The sequence below is a fragment of the Macaca thibetana genome, chromosome 11 (assembly GCF_024542745.1).
Source record: "Macaca thibetana thibetana isolate TM-01 chromosome 11, ASM2454274v1, whole genome shotgun sequence".
Taxonomy (NCBI): Eukaryota; Metazoa; Chordata; class Mammalia; order Primates; family Cercopithecidae; genus Macaca; species Macaca thibetana.
In genome coordinates this window covers 91,861,283-91,881,437 of record NC_065588.1, presented here as the reverse complement: position 1 = coordinate 91,881,437, position 20,155 = coordinate 91,861,283, and the positions used below count along the sequence as shown (strand labels likewise).

Genomic DNA, 20,155 nt, shown 5'->3' with positions numbered 1-20,155 from the left:
TGTATACATATACATCATGTGTTTCTATTCAGTGTGTCCACAGTTTGGATTTTTGCCTAAATTTAATGCCCTTAGAGCTTTTTGAATGCCCAGTAGTTAAAGCAACCAATTCATGATGGCTCCGATAACAGTCTTTTGGAAGGAAAAATCATAAGGAAAGATTTCCTGACAAGAATATAAGGCAGATTATTCAGAATTCTAATGGTGCATTTTCATGAGAAAAGCTTATTTATTGGCAGTGATCTCTAGTGAAAAGAGTTAATGTTTTGACGGAAAGATTATAATCTTAGGAACTCATTCTCATTTGCAGGTTACATGTCTTGCATGTGACAACAAATCCAATACCATAGAACCTTTCTGGGACTTGTCATTGGAGTTTCCAGAAAGATATCAATGCAGTGGAAAAGATATTGCGTCTCAGCCATGTCTGGTTACTGAAATGTTGGCCAAATTTACAGAAACGGAAGCTTTAGAAGGAAAGATCTACGTATGTGACCAGTGTAACTGTGAGTAAAGACGGTGTGGTCTCGGTGCTTTCCTAGGAATGATAAAGAGAAACGCAGATGAGAGGAAGCTGAAAGAAATCTTTAGCAGTTATGAAAATGAACTTTTTTTCAGTTTGTCAAAAGAAACAGACATTTTCACTTATGATTGGCGTTTATGAACTATGCATTTGTTTGGCCATACTGGTGGAATTTAAATTGTTTCTGATCTTGTAGACAATTTTGGGGAGAGAAGATTCATGACAAGTTTAAATATGATATGTGGAGCAGAATAAAATAGCAAAGAGGAATAATGAAAGGAAAGCATGGCATGTAGTGTGAATGAAACACTTGTTTTATGAGCTTTTTCTTGCTACATATCAAAATGATATGTAGATAAATGTATGTGTGTGTGTCTATACACATAAAATAGGAAATACCATATGCAGGACTCCTGCTGTGGAGATTGGCTTCGTCAAAACAAAGATTTATTCAAAACCATGCCCTGTCTGTTCTGTGTTAGTTATTCCCAGTGTCTGTAGGTACAGGTGAGATGCTGTCAAGGTGCTTACATTCCTAATGGAGGAGGCGGATAGACAGGATCCACTGTGATAAGTGCTCTAATAGAGGAGCGCATGGGAACCTGACACTGGGGGTGAAACAGCCACTTCAGTTCAAGAGAAGCATCCTCGGCCGGGTGCAGTGGCTCACGTAATCCTAGCACGTTGGGAGGCCGAGGCGGGCAGATCACCCGAGGTCAGGAGTTCAAGACCACCCTGGCCAATGTGGTGAAACCCCGTCTCTACTAAAAATACAAAAATTAGCTGGGCATGGTGGCACACACTTGTAATCCCAGCTACTCGGGAGGCTGAGACAGGAGAATTGCTTGAACCCAGGAGGCAGAGGTTGCAGTGAGCTGAGATTGCGCCACCTCACTCCAGCCTGAGCAAGAATGAAACTCTGTCTCAAACAAAACAAAACAGAAAAGAAGCATCTTCCTCCAAGGAAATGGTGTGTAAAACCACATCAGATCTGCTGTGTTGGCCAGGTGCGGTGGCTCACACCTGTAATCCTAACACTTTGGGAGGCCAAGGCAGATGGATCACTTGAGGTCAAGACCAGCCTGGGCAACATGGCGAAACCCCATCTCTACTAAAAATACAGAAATTAGCCGGATGTGGTGGAGCGTGTCCATAATCCCAGCTCCTTGGGAGGCTGAGGCAGGAGAATCTCTTGAACCCAGAAAGCAGAGATTGCAGTGAGCCGAGATCGTGCCACTGCACTCCAACCTGGGTAACAGAACAAGACGCTGTCTCAAAAAAAAAAAAAAAACAAAAAAAAACAAAAACACACGCACACACACACACAAAAGGATCTGCTGTGTCTTACCTCCTCTGTCAATGTGTATATATATATAGTGGGAGTTAAGCTATGAGGATACAAAGGCGTAAGAATGATCCAGTGTGGGCTGGGCATGGTGGCTTACACCTGTAATCCCAGCACTTTGAGAGGCTGAGGCAGGCGGATCACCTGAGGTCAGGAGTTCGAGACCAGCCTGGCCAACATGGTGAAACCCCGTCTCTACTAAAAATACAAAAGTTAGCCAGGCATGGTGGTAGGTGCCTGTTATCCCAGGTACTCAAGCGGCCGAGGCAGGAGAATCACTTGAACCCAGGAGATGGAGGTTGCAGTGAGCCGAGATCATGCCATTCCACTCCAGCCTGGGCGACAGAGTGAGACGCCGTCTCAAATAATAATAATAATAATGATGATAATAATAATAATAATGATCCAGTAGACTTTACAGATTCAGGGGAAAGGGTGGGAGGGAGTAAGGGATAAAACACTACACACTGGGTACAGTGTGCACTGCTCAGGTGATGGGCACACCAAAATCTTAGAAATCACCACTATGTAACTTATATATGTAACCAAATACCACCTGTTCACCACAAACCTATTGAAATTCAAAAAAAGAATAAGATATACTTACATAGTATCTTACTATTTATATATATAATATAAACATATGGTGTAGTATAGTATACTATATAGTAAACTATACTATGGTTTATACTAGTTTATACTATACTATATATTTTTTTTTCAGGTATTCTGCCTAATTTCCCTATCTCGCAAATAGATTCTAAGGCTTTAGATACTAAACTTTTAAGGTAAACAAAAAATAGGATATTCCCACATTGAAGAAATGTTTTATCAATTGATGGTTTCCTGGAATGACTTTAACACTTTTTTCTGAGTGCTGTCTAATGTAAACACATAAAGTAGCCTTATAAGGTTTTTTTTTTTAAAAAAATAAAACTTTGTCAAAGTTGTTATGATGAAGTATTATTTTTTCTTGGACATAAATGTGATGAGTCCCACATGCTTTCGTCACCAAATTTGGGGGGTGATGTTATGAATGCAGAATATGGTTTTATAGCAAATTTCTATGTGTTTACTAACGCTACCAAATACAGGCCTAAAAGAGCTACTTTAACACAGCAATGAAAATGTTTACAATTATACGCTGAGGAGTTGACATCCCCTATCTGGCTACCCTTGGACCGGATGTGCTAGGAGACAATCCAGAGGTAGGTCCAGGACATTCAGCAGCAGCCAGATACCTGGATCGCAGGGTTACACACCTGGAAGAAAGACCAGCAAAGATGGCTTAGAGCTCAGCTTCATGGTGGACTGAGCCTGCTTCCCACATGAGAAGCAGCAGCTGCCATGGCTGGAGTCGGAGCTCGTGTGCAAGTTGAAGGATAGCTCCTGGGCATCAGGAACAAACTGTAGCCGATGGCCCAGCTGCAGGACAGTCCGTAGGTGGACCTCTAGGGAAGCAGAAGGGACAAGAAGAATCCTGAGTTCCAGCTGTCTAAGATCTGGTGCTGAAAGAGCAAAAGCAAAACGCTTGAGTGAGGGAGGCCTCAGAGCTGGTAAAGTCCTGCTTTCCTAAGCCATTGGCCAGGGCTGGGGTGGTCCCCAGGAAAAGTGGATGGATGTTCTGGGTAATCCGGACCTTCCTCTGGGTTTCTGACTAGCCTTAGTATATGAACTGACCACACACTTTTTTTTTTCTTATTTCTTTTTTAAATCTTTTGACCACAGACTTTTAAATTAAGAGTTTGGGGCCAGGCGCGGTGGCTCACGCCTGTAATCCTAGCACTTTGGGAGGCTGAGGCGGGGGGATCACGAGGTCAGGAGATCGAGACCATCCTGGCTAACACGGTGAAACCCCGTCTCTACTAAAAATACAAAATTAGCTGGGAGTGGAGGTGCATGCCTGTAATCCTGGTTACTCGGGAGGCTGAAGCAGGAGAATCGCTTGAACCCGGGAGGCGGAGGTTGTGGTGAGCCGAGATCGCGCCATTGCACTCCAGCCTGGGCGACGAGAGCGAAAACTCCATCTCAAAAAAAAAAAAAAAAAAAAAAAAAAAAAAAAAGTTTGGGAAATGTGTATTAAAATGTTTACAGAATGTTGTAACTTTTCCTATTAATTGGTATGGCCAGTTCCATTTAAAAATACTATTATGGCCGGGTGCAGTGGCTCATGTCTGTAATCCCAGCACTTTGGGAGGCCGAGGCAGGTGGATCACGAGGTCAGGAGTTCGAGACCAGCCTGGCCAACATAGTGAAACCCCGTCTCTACTGAAAATATAAAAATTAGACGGGCATGGTGGCATGCATCTATAGTCCCAGTTAGGAGGCTGAGGCAGGAGAATTGCTTGAACCCAGGAAGCGGAGGTTGTGGTGAGCTGAGATCGCGCCAGTGCACTCCAGCCTGGGCAACAGAGTGAGACTCCATCTCTAAATAAATAAGTAAATAAAAATATTATGGCAGCATACTTTGTTCTATTACATTATATGCAAGATTATTATTAAATCATGTGCTTGATTACAGATCTAACTTGACTAGCTCATAAGTTTTTTGTTTAATTGTGGATCATGAGTTTCTCGAGGGCAAAACCCATGTCTGTATCTCTAGCACAGCACAATGCCTAGAACACAGTAGATACTTTTCATTTCTGACTTAATTAAAAGAAGGTTCACTCAGCTTTTCCCTGCATCTTTAAATTAAATTTGATTTTTATTCTTTCTTTGATGTTACAGCAAAGCGTAGAAGGTTTTCCTCCAAACCAGTTGTACTCACAGAAGCCCAGAAACAACTTATGATATGCCACCTACCTCAGGTTCTCAGACTGCACCTCAAACGATTCAGGTCTGTAGCAGGACCAGTTGCAAAGTGATCACTCCTTGTGCTTATAATGCTTCAAAACTTAAAGATTGCATGTCATAATTTTTTCCCCTTTAATCACCTTTCTGACAAATGAATTAACTTTTAATACCATATACTTGGGTAGTAAATGACTTACATTTGCTTATTTATTTATTTATTTTGAGACCGAGTCTCACTCTGTCACCCAGGCTGGAGATGGGGTTTTACCATGTTGCCCAGGCTGGTCTCAAACTCCTGGGCTCAAGCAATTCACTCACCTTGGCCTCCCAAAGTGCTGGCTGGGCAAGGTGGCTCATGCCTGTAATCCCAGCACTTTGGGAGGCCTAGGCAGGTGGATCACCTGAGGTCGGGAGTTCAAGACCAGCCTGGCCAACATGGTGAAACCCCATCTCTGCTAAAAATACAAAAATGTAGCTGGGCATGGTGGCGCATGCCTGTAATCCTAGCTGCTTAGGAGGCTGAGTCACGAGAATCTCTTGAACCTAGGAGACGGAGGTTGCAGTGAGCCAATATCGTGCCGTTGCACTCCAGCCTGGGCAACAAAGTGAGACTCCGTTTCAAACATACATACGTACATACATGCATCCGTAAACATAAAAATAAAAATACAAAAATTAGCCAGGCATGGCGACGCATGCCTGTAATTCCAGTTACTTGGGAGGCTGAGGCAGGAGAATCGCTTGAACTGTGGAGGCAGAGGTTGCAGTGAGCCAACATCATGCCGTTGCACTCTAGCCTGAGCGACAGAGCAAGACTCTGTCTCAAAAAAAAAAGAAGAAGAAAAATGTTGAGATTACAGGCATGAGCCACCGCACCTGGCAGAATATTTCTAATACCGTAGATGTCCCCTGTGTGTGCCTGTCAGTCTTGTTCCTTTCCCCTCTGCAGAAGCAAACCGTTAGGAATTTTAGGTATAATATTATCTTATTGTTCTTCATCAGTTTATTGTCTTTCTTTCTTTCTTTCTTTCTTTTTTTTTTTTGGTAGAGACAGGGTTTTGCCATGTTGCCCAGGCTAATCTGGGAACTCCTGAGCTCAGGCAGTCTGCCCGCCTCAGCTTCCCAATGTGCTGGGATTACAGGCGTGGGCCACGGCACCTGGCTGAGAGATATTGGAAAAACCGAACTCAGTTTCTCCTACCATACTCTTACAACAGAGAATACAAATGTGACTTCTGCTTACCAAAATGTGTAGGAGATTTCTCCCCACCAAGCAGGTCATCAGCTCTGCAGTGAGCGCGAGCTGGGTATCCTCTTATTCAGCTCAGTTCCAACCCTGTCTACCTGGAGGTAGCATCAGACCCCACAGATTAAGAGCTCAGTCCCACCAGACTGACCCCCACTTCTGACACCAGTCATAACTCCAGGTTTGTGGAAATTCTGACCAACCTGTTGGCTATACATTTAATGGGATTCTCACAAGCCACACTCCCCTCGTTTGATCAATTTGCTAGAGCACCCCACAGAACTCAGGGAAACCTTCATGTTTACCCTTTTATTACAAAGGAGAGTTTCAAGGATCCATATGAACAGCCAGACGGAAGTCATGTGTAGGGCATGACTTGTGGGAAGGGGCGTATAGGTTCCACACCTTCCCTGGGGGTGCCGCCCTCCAGGGACCTCAGCATGGATAGCTATCTGGAAGCTCCAGAAGCCCATCCTTTTGGGTTTTTATGGAGGCTTCAGTACATAGGCATGACTGATTACATCATTCAGCCCCATTCCCTTTGGGGGTTGGGGACGGTATTTGGAAGGAAGCCGAAAGTCCCAATCCTCTAGTCATTCCCGGGTCTTTCCTGTGACTTGCCCACATGCTGAAGCTATCTAGGGGTTGCCAGCCACTAGTTGTCTCATTAGCATACAAAAGACACACTTTTTTTTTTTTTTTTTTTTTTTGAGCCAGAGTTTAGCTCTTGTTGCCCAGGCTGGAGTGCAATGGCACAATCTCAGCTCACTGCAACCTCCGCCTCCTGGGTTCAAGTGATTATCCAGCCTCAGCCTCCCCAGTAGCTGGGATTATGGGCATGCACCACCACGCCTGGCTAATTTTTGTATTTTTAGTAGAGACGGGGTTTCACCATGTTGGCCAGGCTAGTCTTGAACTCCTGACCTCAGGTGATCCACCCACCTCAGCCTCCCAAAGTGCTGGGATTATAAGCGTGAGTCACCGCACCCAGCCAAGACACTCCAGAGATTCCAAGAATTTTAGGAGATGTATCTTAGGAAACTGGAAGGAAAACCAAATATATTTTTCACAACCACACAGAGAGTTTGGAATATGACTTATGGTCCAGCAGATAACATAATTTGCATGGTTCATCTTTAGTTCCATGCCATTTTACACTGGACTAAGCATTTTCACATTTTTTTTTTCCATCATAAAACTGTGTTCCTGTCTCTCCGTTCTCTACCTGCTGTTATTTGTCTGAAGTTCATGTTTTAGTACTTTACTACTATATTTTTATCTATGTCTGCCTTGTCTCTGTACCATACTACCACAAACTGGATTATAATCTCTTGAACTACCACGTTACATTATTTTCCCCTCATAGGACCAACTCATTATGCGTATTGATAAACACATTGCTTGCCATGCTGAGATCCAGTAAGGGGAAGTATGAGCAACAGACTGAGAAAATGACAGGATAAGGGCGTTCTTTCAGTTCTGTCACCAGTGGGCGGTTGTGCTGACTTACACACAGCAAGGGGACACAGTTCCTGTTGTTTTAGTCTGAAAATCTCTGAAGTATTCTGAGGAATTAGAGGTGCCCTGTTTTGTTTTCCTCCATACCTGGCCAAGAAAGATCCAGATTGTAGCTCCCATCTGGGATACCCTCTTCATATCCTGGCAAGACAATAAGGAATTAAAAACCCTTTGGTGGGGCTGGGCACAGTGGCTCACACCTGTAATCCCAGCGCTTTGGAATCCAAGGCAGGCGAATCACTTGCGGTCAGGAGTTCAAGACCAGCCTGGCCAACATGGTGAAGTCCTGTCTCTACTAAAAATACAAAAATTAGCCAGGCGTGATGGCGCACACCTGCAGTCCCAGCAGGAGAATGGCTTGAACCTGAGAGGCAGAGGCTGCAGTAAGCCAAGATCGCGCCACTGCACTCCAGCTTGTGTAACAGAGCGAGACTCCATCTCTAAAACAACGAAAAACAAAAAAACCCCAACCCTTTCGTGGCCTTCACTTTTACCTGTTAGGGGGTAAATGCCCCCATAAGGCAATACTTGCCCAAAAGTTAATTTTTTTCCCCTACATTGTCATCTAACTACAAGAAGGCAAAATAAGCCAAAATTTCTCCGTTTATAGCCAACTTCAGCATTGAAATAATTTTATATTACATATGATACTTTGTATTCCATACTGCCTGGGGTCATCTGTTACAAGTGTCTAGACCTAGTACATGGTTATTTTCCCTTAATTGTGTTGATAATTTCACACTGGTTTGTTCACAGGTGGTCAGGATGTAATAACCGAGAGAAGATTGGTGTTCATGTTGGCTTTGAGGAAATCTTAAACATGGAGCCCTATTGCTGCAGGGAGACCCTGAAATCCCTCAGACCAGAATGCTTTATCTATGACTTGTCTGCGGTGGTGATGCACCATGGGAAAGGATTTGGCTCAGGGCACTACACTGCCTACTGCTATAATTCTGAAGGAGGTATAGATAAGAAAAAGTATTTTATCTTGGGTTGGACTTGGAGGCTGGAGTTCAGGCTTTAACCGATTTCTAAATTGACTACTAAATCATAAACAAAACTACTTGACCACTTACTTTCTTAGGGAGAATACCTCTGCAGATGCTAAAACATGAGAGTTGATGCATGAAATATTTTCTGTAGGTTTTGCGGTACTTTTGACTAAGGGCTGGAGAAATATAATAATGAGGATAGTCTTGTTGCCAACTAAAAGTCAGAATGTTAACTTTTCTTAAAGACACACTTCAAAAAGCAGATCGTATGTTTACTGGTTTACTTCAGTTAATTTTGTTAAAGAAATAGGGCACCTAATGAACTGGGGGATCACAGATATTTGGAACAAGCACTGTTCAAGTTTAACATACAAAACTCACTTTTATTTTCCATCTTCTAGGGTAGTCTAGTTCTAGCAAAAGTGATTGGATCGAGATTTCATTTTTTACTCCCCCATCCCCTGCCTTTTTTTTTTTTTTTGAGATGAAGTCTCGCTCTGTCACCCAGGCTGGAGTGCAGTGGCGCGATCTTGGCTCACTGCGACCTCTGCATCCCAGGTTCAAGCAGTTCTCCTGCCTCAGCCTCCCTAGTAGCTGGGACTACAGGCATGTGCCACCACACCCGGATAATTTTTTTTTTTTTTTGAGACGGAGTCTGGCTCTGTTGCCCAGGCTGGAGTGCAGTGGCCGGATCTCAGCTCACTGCAAGCCCCGCCTCCCGGGTTCATGCCATTCTCCTGCCTCAGCCTCCCGAGTAGCTGGGAGTACAGGCGCCGCCACCTCGCCCGGCTAATTTTTTTTGTATTTTAGTAGAGACGGGGTTTCACCGTGTTAGCCAGGATGGTCTCGATCTCCTGACCTCGTGATCCGCCCGTCTCGGCCTCCCAAAGTGCTGGGATTACAGGCTTGAGCCACCGCACCCGGCCACACCCAGATAATTTTTTGTATTTTCAGTAGAGACGGGGTTTCACCGTGTTAACCAGGATAGTCTTGAACTCCTGACCTTGTGATCCGCCCGCCTCTGCCTCCCAAAATGCTGGGATTACAGAGGAGCCACCACACCCAGCCGTACTTTCCCTTTTGATACTTACTGTTGAACAAAGAATGAACTTCCAACTCCCCACCCCCACCCAACACACCCCAAACAGAAAAAGGTGAGGACAAGAAGCCCGATAATCCACCAAGGTAACTCCACACTGAACTACCAAAAACTACCAAGTTAGTTGTACACTATTGGCTTTTTTTGTTTGTTTGTTTTTGAGACGGAGTCTCACTCTTTCCCCCCGGCTAGAGTGCAGCAGCGTGATCTTGGCTCACTGCAACCTCAGCCTCCTGAGAAGCTGGGATTGTGTGCACCACCACGCCTGGCTAATTTTTATATTTTTAGTAGAGACGGGGTTTCACCATGTTGGACAGGCTGGTCTTGAACTCCTGGCCATAAGTGATCTGACAGCCTTGGTCTCCCAAAATGCTGGGATTACAGGCATGAGCCACCATGCCCGACCCAATTTGCTTTTTAATACAGATTGAGTATACCTTGTCTAAAATGCTTGGGACCATATGTGTTTTGAATTTTGGATTTTTTTGCATAGACATTATGAGGTATTGTAGGGATGGGACCCATATACACCTTGTACACATTGCCTAAAGATAATTTTCTACAACACTTTAAATAATGCAAGTTTCATAAGTTTGTGTACATTGAACAATCAGCAAACAAAGGTGTCACTGTCTCAGCCACTCATACAGTCTGGTGGTTTGGCATCAGCATAATTCCTGGCTGATTTATATGCTAATGATAAGCAGTCATTAGCATACTTATGTGCATGTAATGTACATAAGTGCATTATACTTATGTGCACATAAGTTTCACAGTAAAAAAAAAAGACATTAATACAGTGGAAAAAAATGTGTTCAGGGTTACTTATGACATCACGTTGGCACAAAAAGTTTTGGTTTTGGATTTTTTTTTTTTGAGACAGCCTCTCTATCACCCAGGCTGGAGGGCAGCTGCACAATCCTTGCTCACTGCAACCTCCACTTCCCAGGTTCAAGCCATTCTATTCTCTTGCTTCAGCCTCCTGAGTAGCTGGGAGTACAGGCACGCACCACCACGCCCAGCTAATTTTTGTATTTTTAGTAGAGACAGGGTTTCGCCATGTTGGCCAGACTGGTCTCTAACTCCTGGCCTCAGGTGATCCACCTGCCTCAGCCTCCCAAAGTACTGGGATTATAGGCGTGAGCCACTGCGCCCGGCCAGATTTTGGAATTAGGGATGATCATCCTGTATGATTAGTGGCAAAAGCATTAACTGGTAGATTTACACAAGGAATAAATAGTGTCAGGTACTCTAATCAGTCACATGCTGTGTAAACTTAAGCTACTTCTAGATTAAAGGTAGATAATTCCAAGGTAACACTACCCAATCTATATTTCTTGTTAAAGAAAAATGAATTGGCTAGAAAATTATTTTCCCTTCAGAAAAAGCTTCTCAGTCAATTCATACTAGAATTTTATAAAGTCCCTTCATAAGTGTATTTCTGTGCTTCACTCTAGGGTTCTGGGTACACTGCAATGATTCCAAGCTAAGCATGTGCACTATGGATGAAGTATGCAAGGCTCAAGCTTATATCTTGTTTTATACCCAACGAGTTACTGAGAATGGACATTCTAAACTTTTGCCTCCAGAGCTCCTGTTCGGGAGCCAACATCCCAGTGAAGATGCTGATACCTCGTCTAATGAAATCCTTAGCTGATCCAAAGACAATGGGGTTTTCTTCCTGTGATTTATATATATACTTTTAAAAAGACTGATGTACCATTTTAAACTTTTCTTATGAATCAGTGTATATACTACATTTATACATTTTTATATCTAACTACAATTTTTTTAACAAAGTATAAATGTGTATATCAACTGAAGGTAACTACTTTTTTCAAATATTTGGAGTTTTAAACTTTTGGTGTTTACCTCAGGCTGATGTTACCTCTTTTAATGTCTTAATTGGCTCGGATCATGAATTTGTGCAATCTTCTACCAACAAAGTTCGAGTGGCATCATTTTATATACATGTGTTATCTTTTTCAGGTATTTTCTATACAAATTCTTAATAGATGGAAAATTAGACTTTGCTTGGTCACTAATAGTCTTTCTTTCATTTGTATATTGAAGTTACCTTGCCCGTTGGAGTTATTGAAGTGACATGTCAAGTTATCACCTAAATATTCTTCAGTCACACTCACTGGTATTTCTGAGGCTTTGTGTGTTAACAGGCCTTGTAATAGACATTATTTTGGTTAATGTAACCCCAAAATTGTTTTAGTAATTGCTCTTTATTTGGCATAGTCAAACTATAAATGAAAATGGCAGCTTTACAAATAGTATATTTAAGTGACCTTTGGAACTATGGACATGAAAAAATGATGCCTGGGATTTATGATTTTTGTCTGGCAGCAAACAGGTTTGTCCAGAAGTCTAAAAATTAAGCAGTCATAAAAAGTCTGAATTTAGCAAACCAGTATATGATGTTATTCAAATAGTTTACCTTGGGTATGAGTTCATTTTATAATGTCTGATGACATTAGATCTCTTAAAACTTTATATGTAATTTTTAGTTCAAAGGAATAAAGAGTCTTGAAGAGAAAAAATTACAGGGCAAAAAAGTGTTCAAAATTGGCAACTGGACTATTATGTCTAGCATCTCATTCTCCTAAATAAAGTTTGATTTACTCTTGCTAGGATTATGTGACTACTAGGTAGGAGCCTCTTAAAACACTGGCCCTGAGCATTAAAAAAATTAAAAGCTATCTAAACTTGCAAAAAAAAAAAAAAAAAAAAAGCCATGAGTCACTCTTTTTGTTCTTCTCTGATAATCTCACTGGATTTCTTTAAAGTCCTGTTGCTGCTAACTTTATCTTGTTTGGAGAGGGCAGAATCAACTAATCTGCAGACCAGCTATGTATCTAAGCTCTGTTAACCACAGGAAGATCATGTATCCTTTTTTTATAAGTGGGTTTATTTGCAGGTTGAAGTCTTAGTGAAAGATAATATCCTGTAGAATGCTGTTCACCAGTAGTGATCATCTGTAAGTACAAACTTGAAAGAGATCTCTACCAGTAAATAACAAGTCATCTGGGTTAGCTGAAGTGCAATGAGACTTTTATCACTGAACAGACAAATCATTTGTGCCAAAAACACATCTGGAATATTAAATAGCTGTGTTTAAAATTGTTCATAATACCTATGCAAGTCATTACCTCAACTGTTACACACTTAATACCTCATTAAAAATTTACGTGGTCAAGATACCAGCATCTACTCTTTCCTAGTTTCAAGGACTATTTTTAACATGTTATACATTTTAGCACGTCATTTTAATGGAATTATTGTAAAAACTCCTGAACTATTTGTAATGGTATCATTGCTTGTACTTATTTCAATATAAAAATATACAAGAGGCCGGGCGCCATGGCTCCTGCCTGTAATGTAATCCCAGCAGTTTGGGAGGCCGAGGCGGGTGGATCACAAGGTCAGGAGATCGAGACCATCCTGGCTAACACAGTGAAACTCCGTCTCTACTAAAAATACAAACAGAAAACATTAGCCAGGTGTAGCAGCACACATCTGTAGTCCAGCTACTCGGGAGGCTGAGGCAGGAGAATAGCTTGAACCCAGCTGCAGTGAGCTGAGATCATGCCACTGCACTCCAGCCTGGGTGACAGAGCGAGATTCTGTCTGAAAAAAAAAAAAAGAGAAAGTGACTTAACCCTTTACTTTTTAATCCCTTAAAACTAACACCTATGGGGGGAGGCTTGGAGAAGGAGGATATTATTGGGGGATATGGGTAATCTGTTAGTACTTTCCACTAAATTTTAGTGTGAAAAATGTCTCAAAATACCAACAATAAAATTAAAACCTAAATAAACAGAAACTTAGATTTCTTACTATGTATCTTAAATCTCAGTATGGACGTCTACATTCTGCTAAGTTGATCTAACAAAAAACAACATGTTTTAGTTGTAAAATAATTTACTAAAGGCACTATTGTTAAACATCAAACTAATAATTTGTTGCCAATAAAGTACATCGTTGTAAACATAACAAAATTTTAAGAGATACATGGCTAATAAGCAAACAATACAATTTAAGTGACGGCTTTCCTATTTACAAGATCGCGTCCCTTCCAGCCATTACAAGGGCATACAGTGATGCCACTGTTCCCAACAGTTACCTGGGAAGGGAGCTTGGAGCTCCTAATTGGTTTGAGATCATGACTGCCAAGATCTTTAAAAGCTCCAAAAGTCTTCACTCATAAAGGTCAATTCTAAAATTCCTGGGTTTAGAAATCAAGATTCTTGCTTTGAGAGCTGGAGGGCCCAGCCCTGACAGTATGTCCAGGCATGAACTGGCGAGCTCTGCTGCCAGCCACAGCATCACAGAAAATGGAGAAGTTAGTCAAATGTGGCTATTAAACATTAGCACCATAATAAATATAGCTCATACAGCTAAAACCTAGATTGTTTCCCCACAAGATAACATTCATTTATATCTCTAATGCTGAAAGAACAGCTTTTTAATGTAACAGATGATCTAGGTACAGAAGTCGTAGGTTTCTCTTCCTAAGATAAAAATGTTTAACAAAATACAAACTAAACAGCATCCCAGAGGCAATAAAATCTCATTGTACTGAAACATACACAAATTAAGGCTACCTTGGTATATAAACGATTTAGAAATTATGATGGAACATTCCCATAAAATTATTTACATATAAGAATTCAAGCAATTTGTTAAAGAATCAGTAGTGGGCCTCAGTTCAAACAAATTAATATTATGATCGTTACATTCAACTTAATACACTTAGCTGCTATAAGGAAAGTAACTGTCACCTCACTTCCTGAAATACCACCAGTAATGTTAAAAATCCAAACCTGTCAAAGGGCGACGTACTACAGCATTTGCCTCATGAATGAAAAAGTCCAATAATTTCAACTTAATTTTTCTAACTAGAACAAGATCCAAACATGGGAGTTTTTTTTTTTCTTCTTTCCTTTTGTGGCTTTAATGCCCTTTTGGTTTTCTGAGCAAGCTGGATACACTCCCTGATAAAAAGGATCTAAACGTTGAGATTTTCACCAAATCAAGGTTTCGAGTTGGCACAATGTTCCTAAGTCAAGTTTCAATTAGCACATCTTTCCAATGTCAGGGGAAAAAACACAAGGACTACTATGTCCTATAAAGAATGGTGAAATATTCCTAAAGCTGTGTATTTATGAAGAAAAGGTGTTTGTCCCTCTTTATGCATGTGTAGATCTTGTTTTAGCCACTATGCCACGAAAGTCTCAGTGTAGAGGTCTACATTTCAGATACATGTCTCTGCATTTGCCTATATTAAGTTTAGCTATTTATCCTGTCCAGAATTATAACCACAAACATTGAGATGTAGCTCTCAGATCTGAAAATGTCTTTATTTTTTAGAAAATGGATTCCAGGAAGGTTAAAAAGCAACACCAGAGGGTATAGGTGCAGAACTGGATGTAGTCATTCAAAGCATTCAAGTAAGAATATGGCAATATAAATATCCAAAAAGTATCTCTTAGGTATTCAAAACAAAACGTATAAGTCATTCCTAACTAATTTGAGCTTTATAGCATTGTCCTAGACAGGAAGGGGAAAAACAGCATTTAAAAGTCCTGAAAGCTTTTTCGTTGGTTAATTACATTAGATGGTTTGCCTTTGATCAAATTCCTTCTTTTTTAAACATGGATAAAAGTATTACATGGGTCCACTGTTAAAACAGACAACATGTTGCAAATTAATTCTGGTATAATGTTTTCCAACAAAGCTTAGAAAATAAAGGTGTTGAGGTGGCTTTGGACTAAGTTTAATAGTCATCTCCTCTGCTGACAACTTCTTTACATGTTGGACGCAACAGGATGGTATGTTCAAATTGCGCTGTATATGATCCTTTAATGTCACATAATGGTGGATATGGATCTACAATGCCCAAGTCACACAGATTCTTCAGAGCCATCAAGTATTTACTTTCTCCCAAGCGATCCAGCCATCTGCGGCAGAAGGCAAGGGTGCCAAAGTTTTCATTGATGACATTTAATAAGTGTTTTGTTCTTGGAAGCCTAAGAGGAGAAAATCCAAAATTAATTATTGGCAAAAGAGTTACGAACTGATTTCCCTCATTAAGAAAAGCCCAGACCTTAGCTGTGTCTTAGCAGTTGAAGTCCAAAAACTTTTATTGTTTACGTGTCTATGTGTGTTATATTCCCCAGTAGAGACCTAACTACAGGGTATTACGGGAATTTCCTTTTGTGTGCAGCAAGCTCAAAGACCTGCATATAAAAGATGTAAATCCAGACTTCAATCATCTTCAAATGTTAAAAAAATTCAATGTAAATTGAAAGACACTGTAAATGGAAGTTTACCAATGGGAAAATATTAAACCAAAAACCTAGAAATGCTAGCAAAATAATCTCTGACATTTATGATTATCAGAAACCAGACTTGAAGACAGCACGTGTGTGTGTGTGTGTGTGTGTGTGTGTGTGTGTGTGTAATTTTTATCTCAGTTAAAATGTTTAAAAGGCTATTTTTTTTTCTTACTGTTGGGCTACAGAACTCTACATTTAATGAATATACTATTTTGTATGCATGCCACTTTTTAAAAAAATGCTGTTAATTCAGAAGAAATGCTCATTAGCCACATAAATTCCATTGGCTCGTCTCTCACCTTATTGGCACATGTCCAACATCAAAATTTTTCATGTAATGTGAACATTCCATATCATCATGAACAACACCTTTTCCTGTACTACCAAAGGTTTCAATTGCATATACTTCTCCTTCCTGAAAAATAAGGGTCAAGGGGAGAGAAAGAAGAAAAATTCAGAACGAATCACAATTACCATCTCGCTCTCTCTTTTTGAGACAGAGTCTCTCTCTGTTGCCAGGCTGGAGTGCAGTGGTGTGATCTTGGCTCACTGCAACCTCCGCTTCCCAGGTTCAAGCGATTCTCCTGCCTCAGCCTCCCGAGTAGGTGGGACTACAGGCACGTGCCACCATGCCTGGCTAATTTTTGTATTTTTAGTAGAGACGACAACGTTTCACTATGTTGGCCAGATTGGTTTCAACCTCCTGACCTCAGGTGATCTGCCTGCGTTGGTCTCTCAAAGTGTTGGGATTAACAGGCCTGAGGCACCGAGCCCAGCCTACAATTACCATCTCTTGAAGTCTCTACCTGATTAAGCAGCAACATGAAGTAGCCCCTGGCAGTCCTTATCTAACCTTGCCTTGCTTTAGCTCCTTTGCACTTTTTGGTCCTTCTGCTTCCCCTTACAAACTTTGTTCACAACTCCACCCCTAGAGCCTACTATAAAGAGACTGACCCCTAGGAATGCTCCATAAATATTCATCAAATGTTGAACAAACAATCCTTTCACAGCCCCAATTTCCACAACTGATTTAGTGCTAACTATACACAATTTGCAAATTCAAATGGCCCAATTCCTGACAGTGTGAATATGGATGATAAGCTAATTCTGGTCAGTATAATTATATATTTAACTATCACGACCTTCTGCTTGGAAGAAAAAAATGTCTTCCATGGAAGTAAAATGTTAGTGACACACATACCTCCATTCTTGTTGCCTCCCCTCCTTTCACAATCGGCACTGTTTTTCCAGCATGTATTCTATATTGCCCAATTGAATGTCCATTTAGATTACGGATTGGTTTCACTGTTATAAAAAATAGGGAAATAAAAGTTATTCAGGATCTCAAGAAGAGAAAACAGATCTTTTACATTTTGGTACAGAGTTCAAGCATTTATTCGAAAACCAGATAGGGCTTTACTAAATAACTTTACATTAAGGTAGTTAAATATAAACTGGAATCTAGTAGAATATAAAAAGTAGTTAGTTGCAGTGTTATTAATACTAGAAGTAGGCCAGTTGCAGTGGCTCATGCCTGTAATCCCAGCACTTTGGGTGGCCGAGGCAAGCGGATCACCTGAGGTCAGGAGTTCGGGACCAGCCTGGCCAACACGGCGAAACCCTGTCTCTACTACAAATACAAAAATTAGCTGGGTGTGGTGGTGGGGGCCCGTAATTCCAGCTACTCAGGAGGCTGAGGCAGGAGAATCACCTGAACCCGGGAAGCGGAGGCTGCAGTGAGCTGAGATCATGCCACTGCACTGCAGCCTGGGCGACAGCGACTCTGTCTCAAAAAAAACAAAAATGCCAGAAGTAAGGGAGGATGGAAGAAAGAATTACAGGATTAAGGGCATAAGGAAGGTCATCTAAGGAGGTACTGTTAACAACAAAGAAAATGCCAAGTACACAACTTATTAGAAGCATAAAAAATACATATTTGTATTGTTATGGACCAAAAGATAATGTGAAAGATACTGTTAAGATGACAGTATTACAGAACTTTATATCAACATTTCAAACATTCAAAAAGAAAATCTATGTGGCTGAGACACAATAATTAAGAAATAGAAATAAGAAAGAAGAAAGAAAATCTAAACATCCCACTGTCCTGAGAGCAATGAAAGAATAGACAAATTGTGGCATATTCACATGAGGGAATAACATTCAACAATAAAAACAAAAAGCTAGGAATACATTTAACAACTGGAATAAAACTTCCAGCTTTTTTATTCTAGTTGTTTTAAAACAACTGACAAAATAAGCAGAAAAAGGCACAATTACATACATACTGTACAATTCCACATATATATAATAGTTCAAAATTAGGCAATAAAACTAGTTTAGGGATGCATAATTAGGTAGTAAAGACAAAGAAAAGCAAATGCAAATCCTTTCATACTTACAGTGCTGATAAGCTAAATATATTTTAAAATTCAGACATCATTACTATTTCTCTAAGACCTGGCGAACTGACCCCACAAGCCAAGATGGTGGCTCACTAGAGGCAGGCTGCTGTAATTGGAAAGCAGTGTATTGGTTCTATGGTTTGAATGTGTCCCCCAAAGTTCATGTATTGGGAACTTCATCCCCATTGTGATGGTGTTGGGAGGTGGGACATAATGCGAGAAGTTTGGGCCATGGAGGCACCACTCTCATCAATGAATTCACGCCATTATCTCAGGAGTGGGTTCCTTGTAAAGGATGAGTTTGACCACTTCTTGCTCTCTCTCTCAAGCTTCTTATTGCCCTTCTGCCTAATGCCATGGGATGATGCAGCAAGAAGACCCTCACCAGATGCCAGTCCCTTAATCTTCCCAGCCTCCAACACTGTAAGAAATCAATTTCTGTTCTTTATAAATTACCTAGTCTCAGGTATTCTGCTGTAGCAGCAAAAAAAGGACTATGAAAATGAGACTGAGTGTCTTCTGGAATACTGGCAATATTCAATTTCTTGAGGAGTGAGGTTACGTAGCTTCTGCAATTGAGAAGTTGAGTATTTACGCTTTGTGCATTTTGTGTTAATATTTCAAATTTTATAAAAGGGCTAAAAACAGCCAGGTGCAGTGGCTCACGCCTGTAATCCCAACACTTTGGGAGGCCAAGGCAGGACGATCACTTGAGGTCAGGAGTTCAAGACCAGTCTGGCCAACATAGTGAAACCCCATCTCTACTACAAATATAAAACTTAGCTGGGCATGGTGACACACACCTCTAGTCCCAGCTATTTGGGAGGCTGAGGCAGGAGAGTCACCTGAACCCGGGAAGCAGAGGCTGCAGTGAAATGAGATCGCCCCACTGTACTCCAGTCTGGGCAACAGTCTCAAAAAAAGAAACAAGAAAAAAGAAAAAAGGTGGGGGGGCCTTAAAAAATGTAGGTCTATAGCACTAGAATCCTCAGTATGAGCTACCTTTCTTCTAGAGCAGAATTAAGTAGTCTGAAGCCATGAACAAGTATGCTACAAACTCAGTGGGGTAGCAAGAAAAATCAATTCGCTCTTCACAACAACCTTCTTATATAAATATGTCAAAGTTGTCAGACTCAAACAGAGCTAGGGAAAGCCATGAAGAGACAGTTCTCATGCTTATACGCCTGATAATGAAAATGACTGAAAACCATAACCTTGCACAAAGTCCACTGCAACCTCACACAAAAAAATACTTCTGCAAGGACATCTGCCCAACAGCTGCCTGCCCAACCTCCAACTGGCGTCACTCTTCTTATTAATCTTTGGAGCCAAGGATAATTATTTCAAAACAATTATGTCATCCTCATTTTCATCTTTAAAAACCTCTGTCTTCCTTAACTCCCTGAATATGCACAAGTTTACTATGGCATTCCCACTGCAATGCTCTATTCCCAAACATCATTTTCTTTTAGGGAGCCTGTGTTTGTTATTCACGTTGACAAGTAACAAGCTTATTTTAAAATTCAAACTTTGCAAACTGACCCTTACAAGCCAATCAATTTTTTTTAAGAAAATTTTATTTTATTTTATTTTATTTTATGACGGAGTCTCGCTCTGTCACCCAGGCTGGAGTGCAATGGCCGGATCTCAGCTCACTGCAAGCTCCGCCTCCCGGGTTCATGCCATTCTCCTGCCTCAGCCTCCCGAGTAGCTGGGACTACAGGCGCCCGCCACTGTGCCCGGCTAGTTCTTTATATTTTTTAGTAGAGACAGGGTTTCACCATGTTAGCCAGGATAGTCTCAATCTCCTGACCTCGTGATCCGCCTCATGATCCGTCTCGGCCTCCCAAAGTGCTGGGATTATAGGCTTGAGCCACCGCGCCC

The 20,155-nt window shown here is 41.2% G+C and overlaps 2 protein-coding genes and 1 long non-coding RNA gene across 6 annotated transcripts in view; 1 reads left to right on the top strand and 2 right to left on the bottom strand.

Moving 5' to 3' along the window:
* Window positions 1-14,055, top strand: part of USP44 (ubiquitin specific peptidase 44) — a 38,404-nt gene extending 24,349 nt beyond the window's left edge. For all 4 annotated transcript variants that reach the window (XM_050747158.1, XM_050747157.1, XM_050747156.1 and 1 more), the window contains exons 3-6: window positions 311-506; window positions 4,599-4,707; window positions 8,185-8,390; window positions 10,977-14,055. In XM_050747158.1, the coding sequence (XP_050603115.1) occupies window positions 311-506; window positions 4,599-4,707; window positions 8,185-8,390; window positions 10,977-11,176 (711 nt within the window). In that variant the 3' untranslated portion in view covers window positions 11,177-14,055. The remainder of the gene's footprint in view (window positions 1-310; window positions 507-4,598; window positions 4,708-8,184; window positions 8,391-10,976) is intronic.
* Window positions 1-20,155, bottom strand: part of LOC126930317 (uncharacterized) — a 590,715-nt gene that overhangs the window by 510,460 nt on the left and 60,100 nt on the right. The window lies entirely within an intron of this gene.
* Window positions 14,870-20,155, bottom strand: part of METAP2 (methionyl aminopeptidase 2) — an 817,888-nt gene continuing 812,602 nt past the window's right edge. Inside the window, exons 10-12 of the mRNA XM_050747189.1 lie at window positions 17,068-17,171; window positions 16,166-16,281; window positions 14,870-15,557 (exon numbers count right to left, since the gene is read on the bottom strand). Of these exons, the coding sequence (XP_050603146.1) occupies window positions 15,305-15,557; window positions 16,166-16,281; window positions 17,068-17,171 (473 nt within the window). The 3' untranslated portion in view covers window positions 14,870-15,304. The remainder of the gene's footprint in view (window positions 15,558-16,165; window positions 16,282-17,067; window positions 17,172-20,155) is intronic.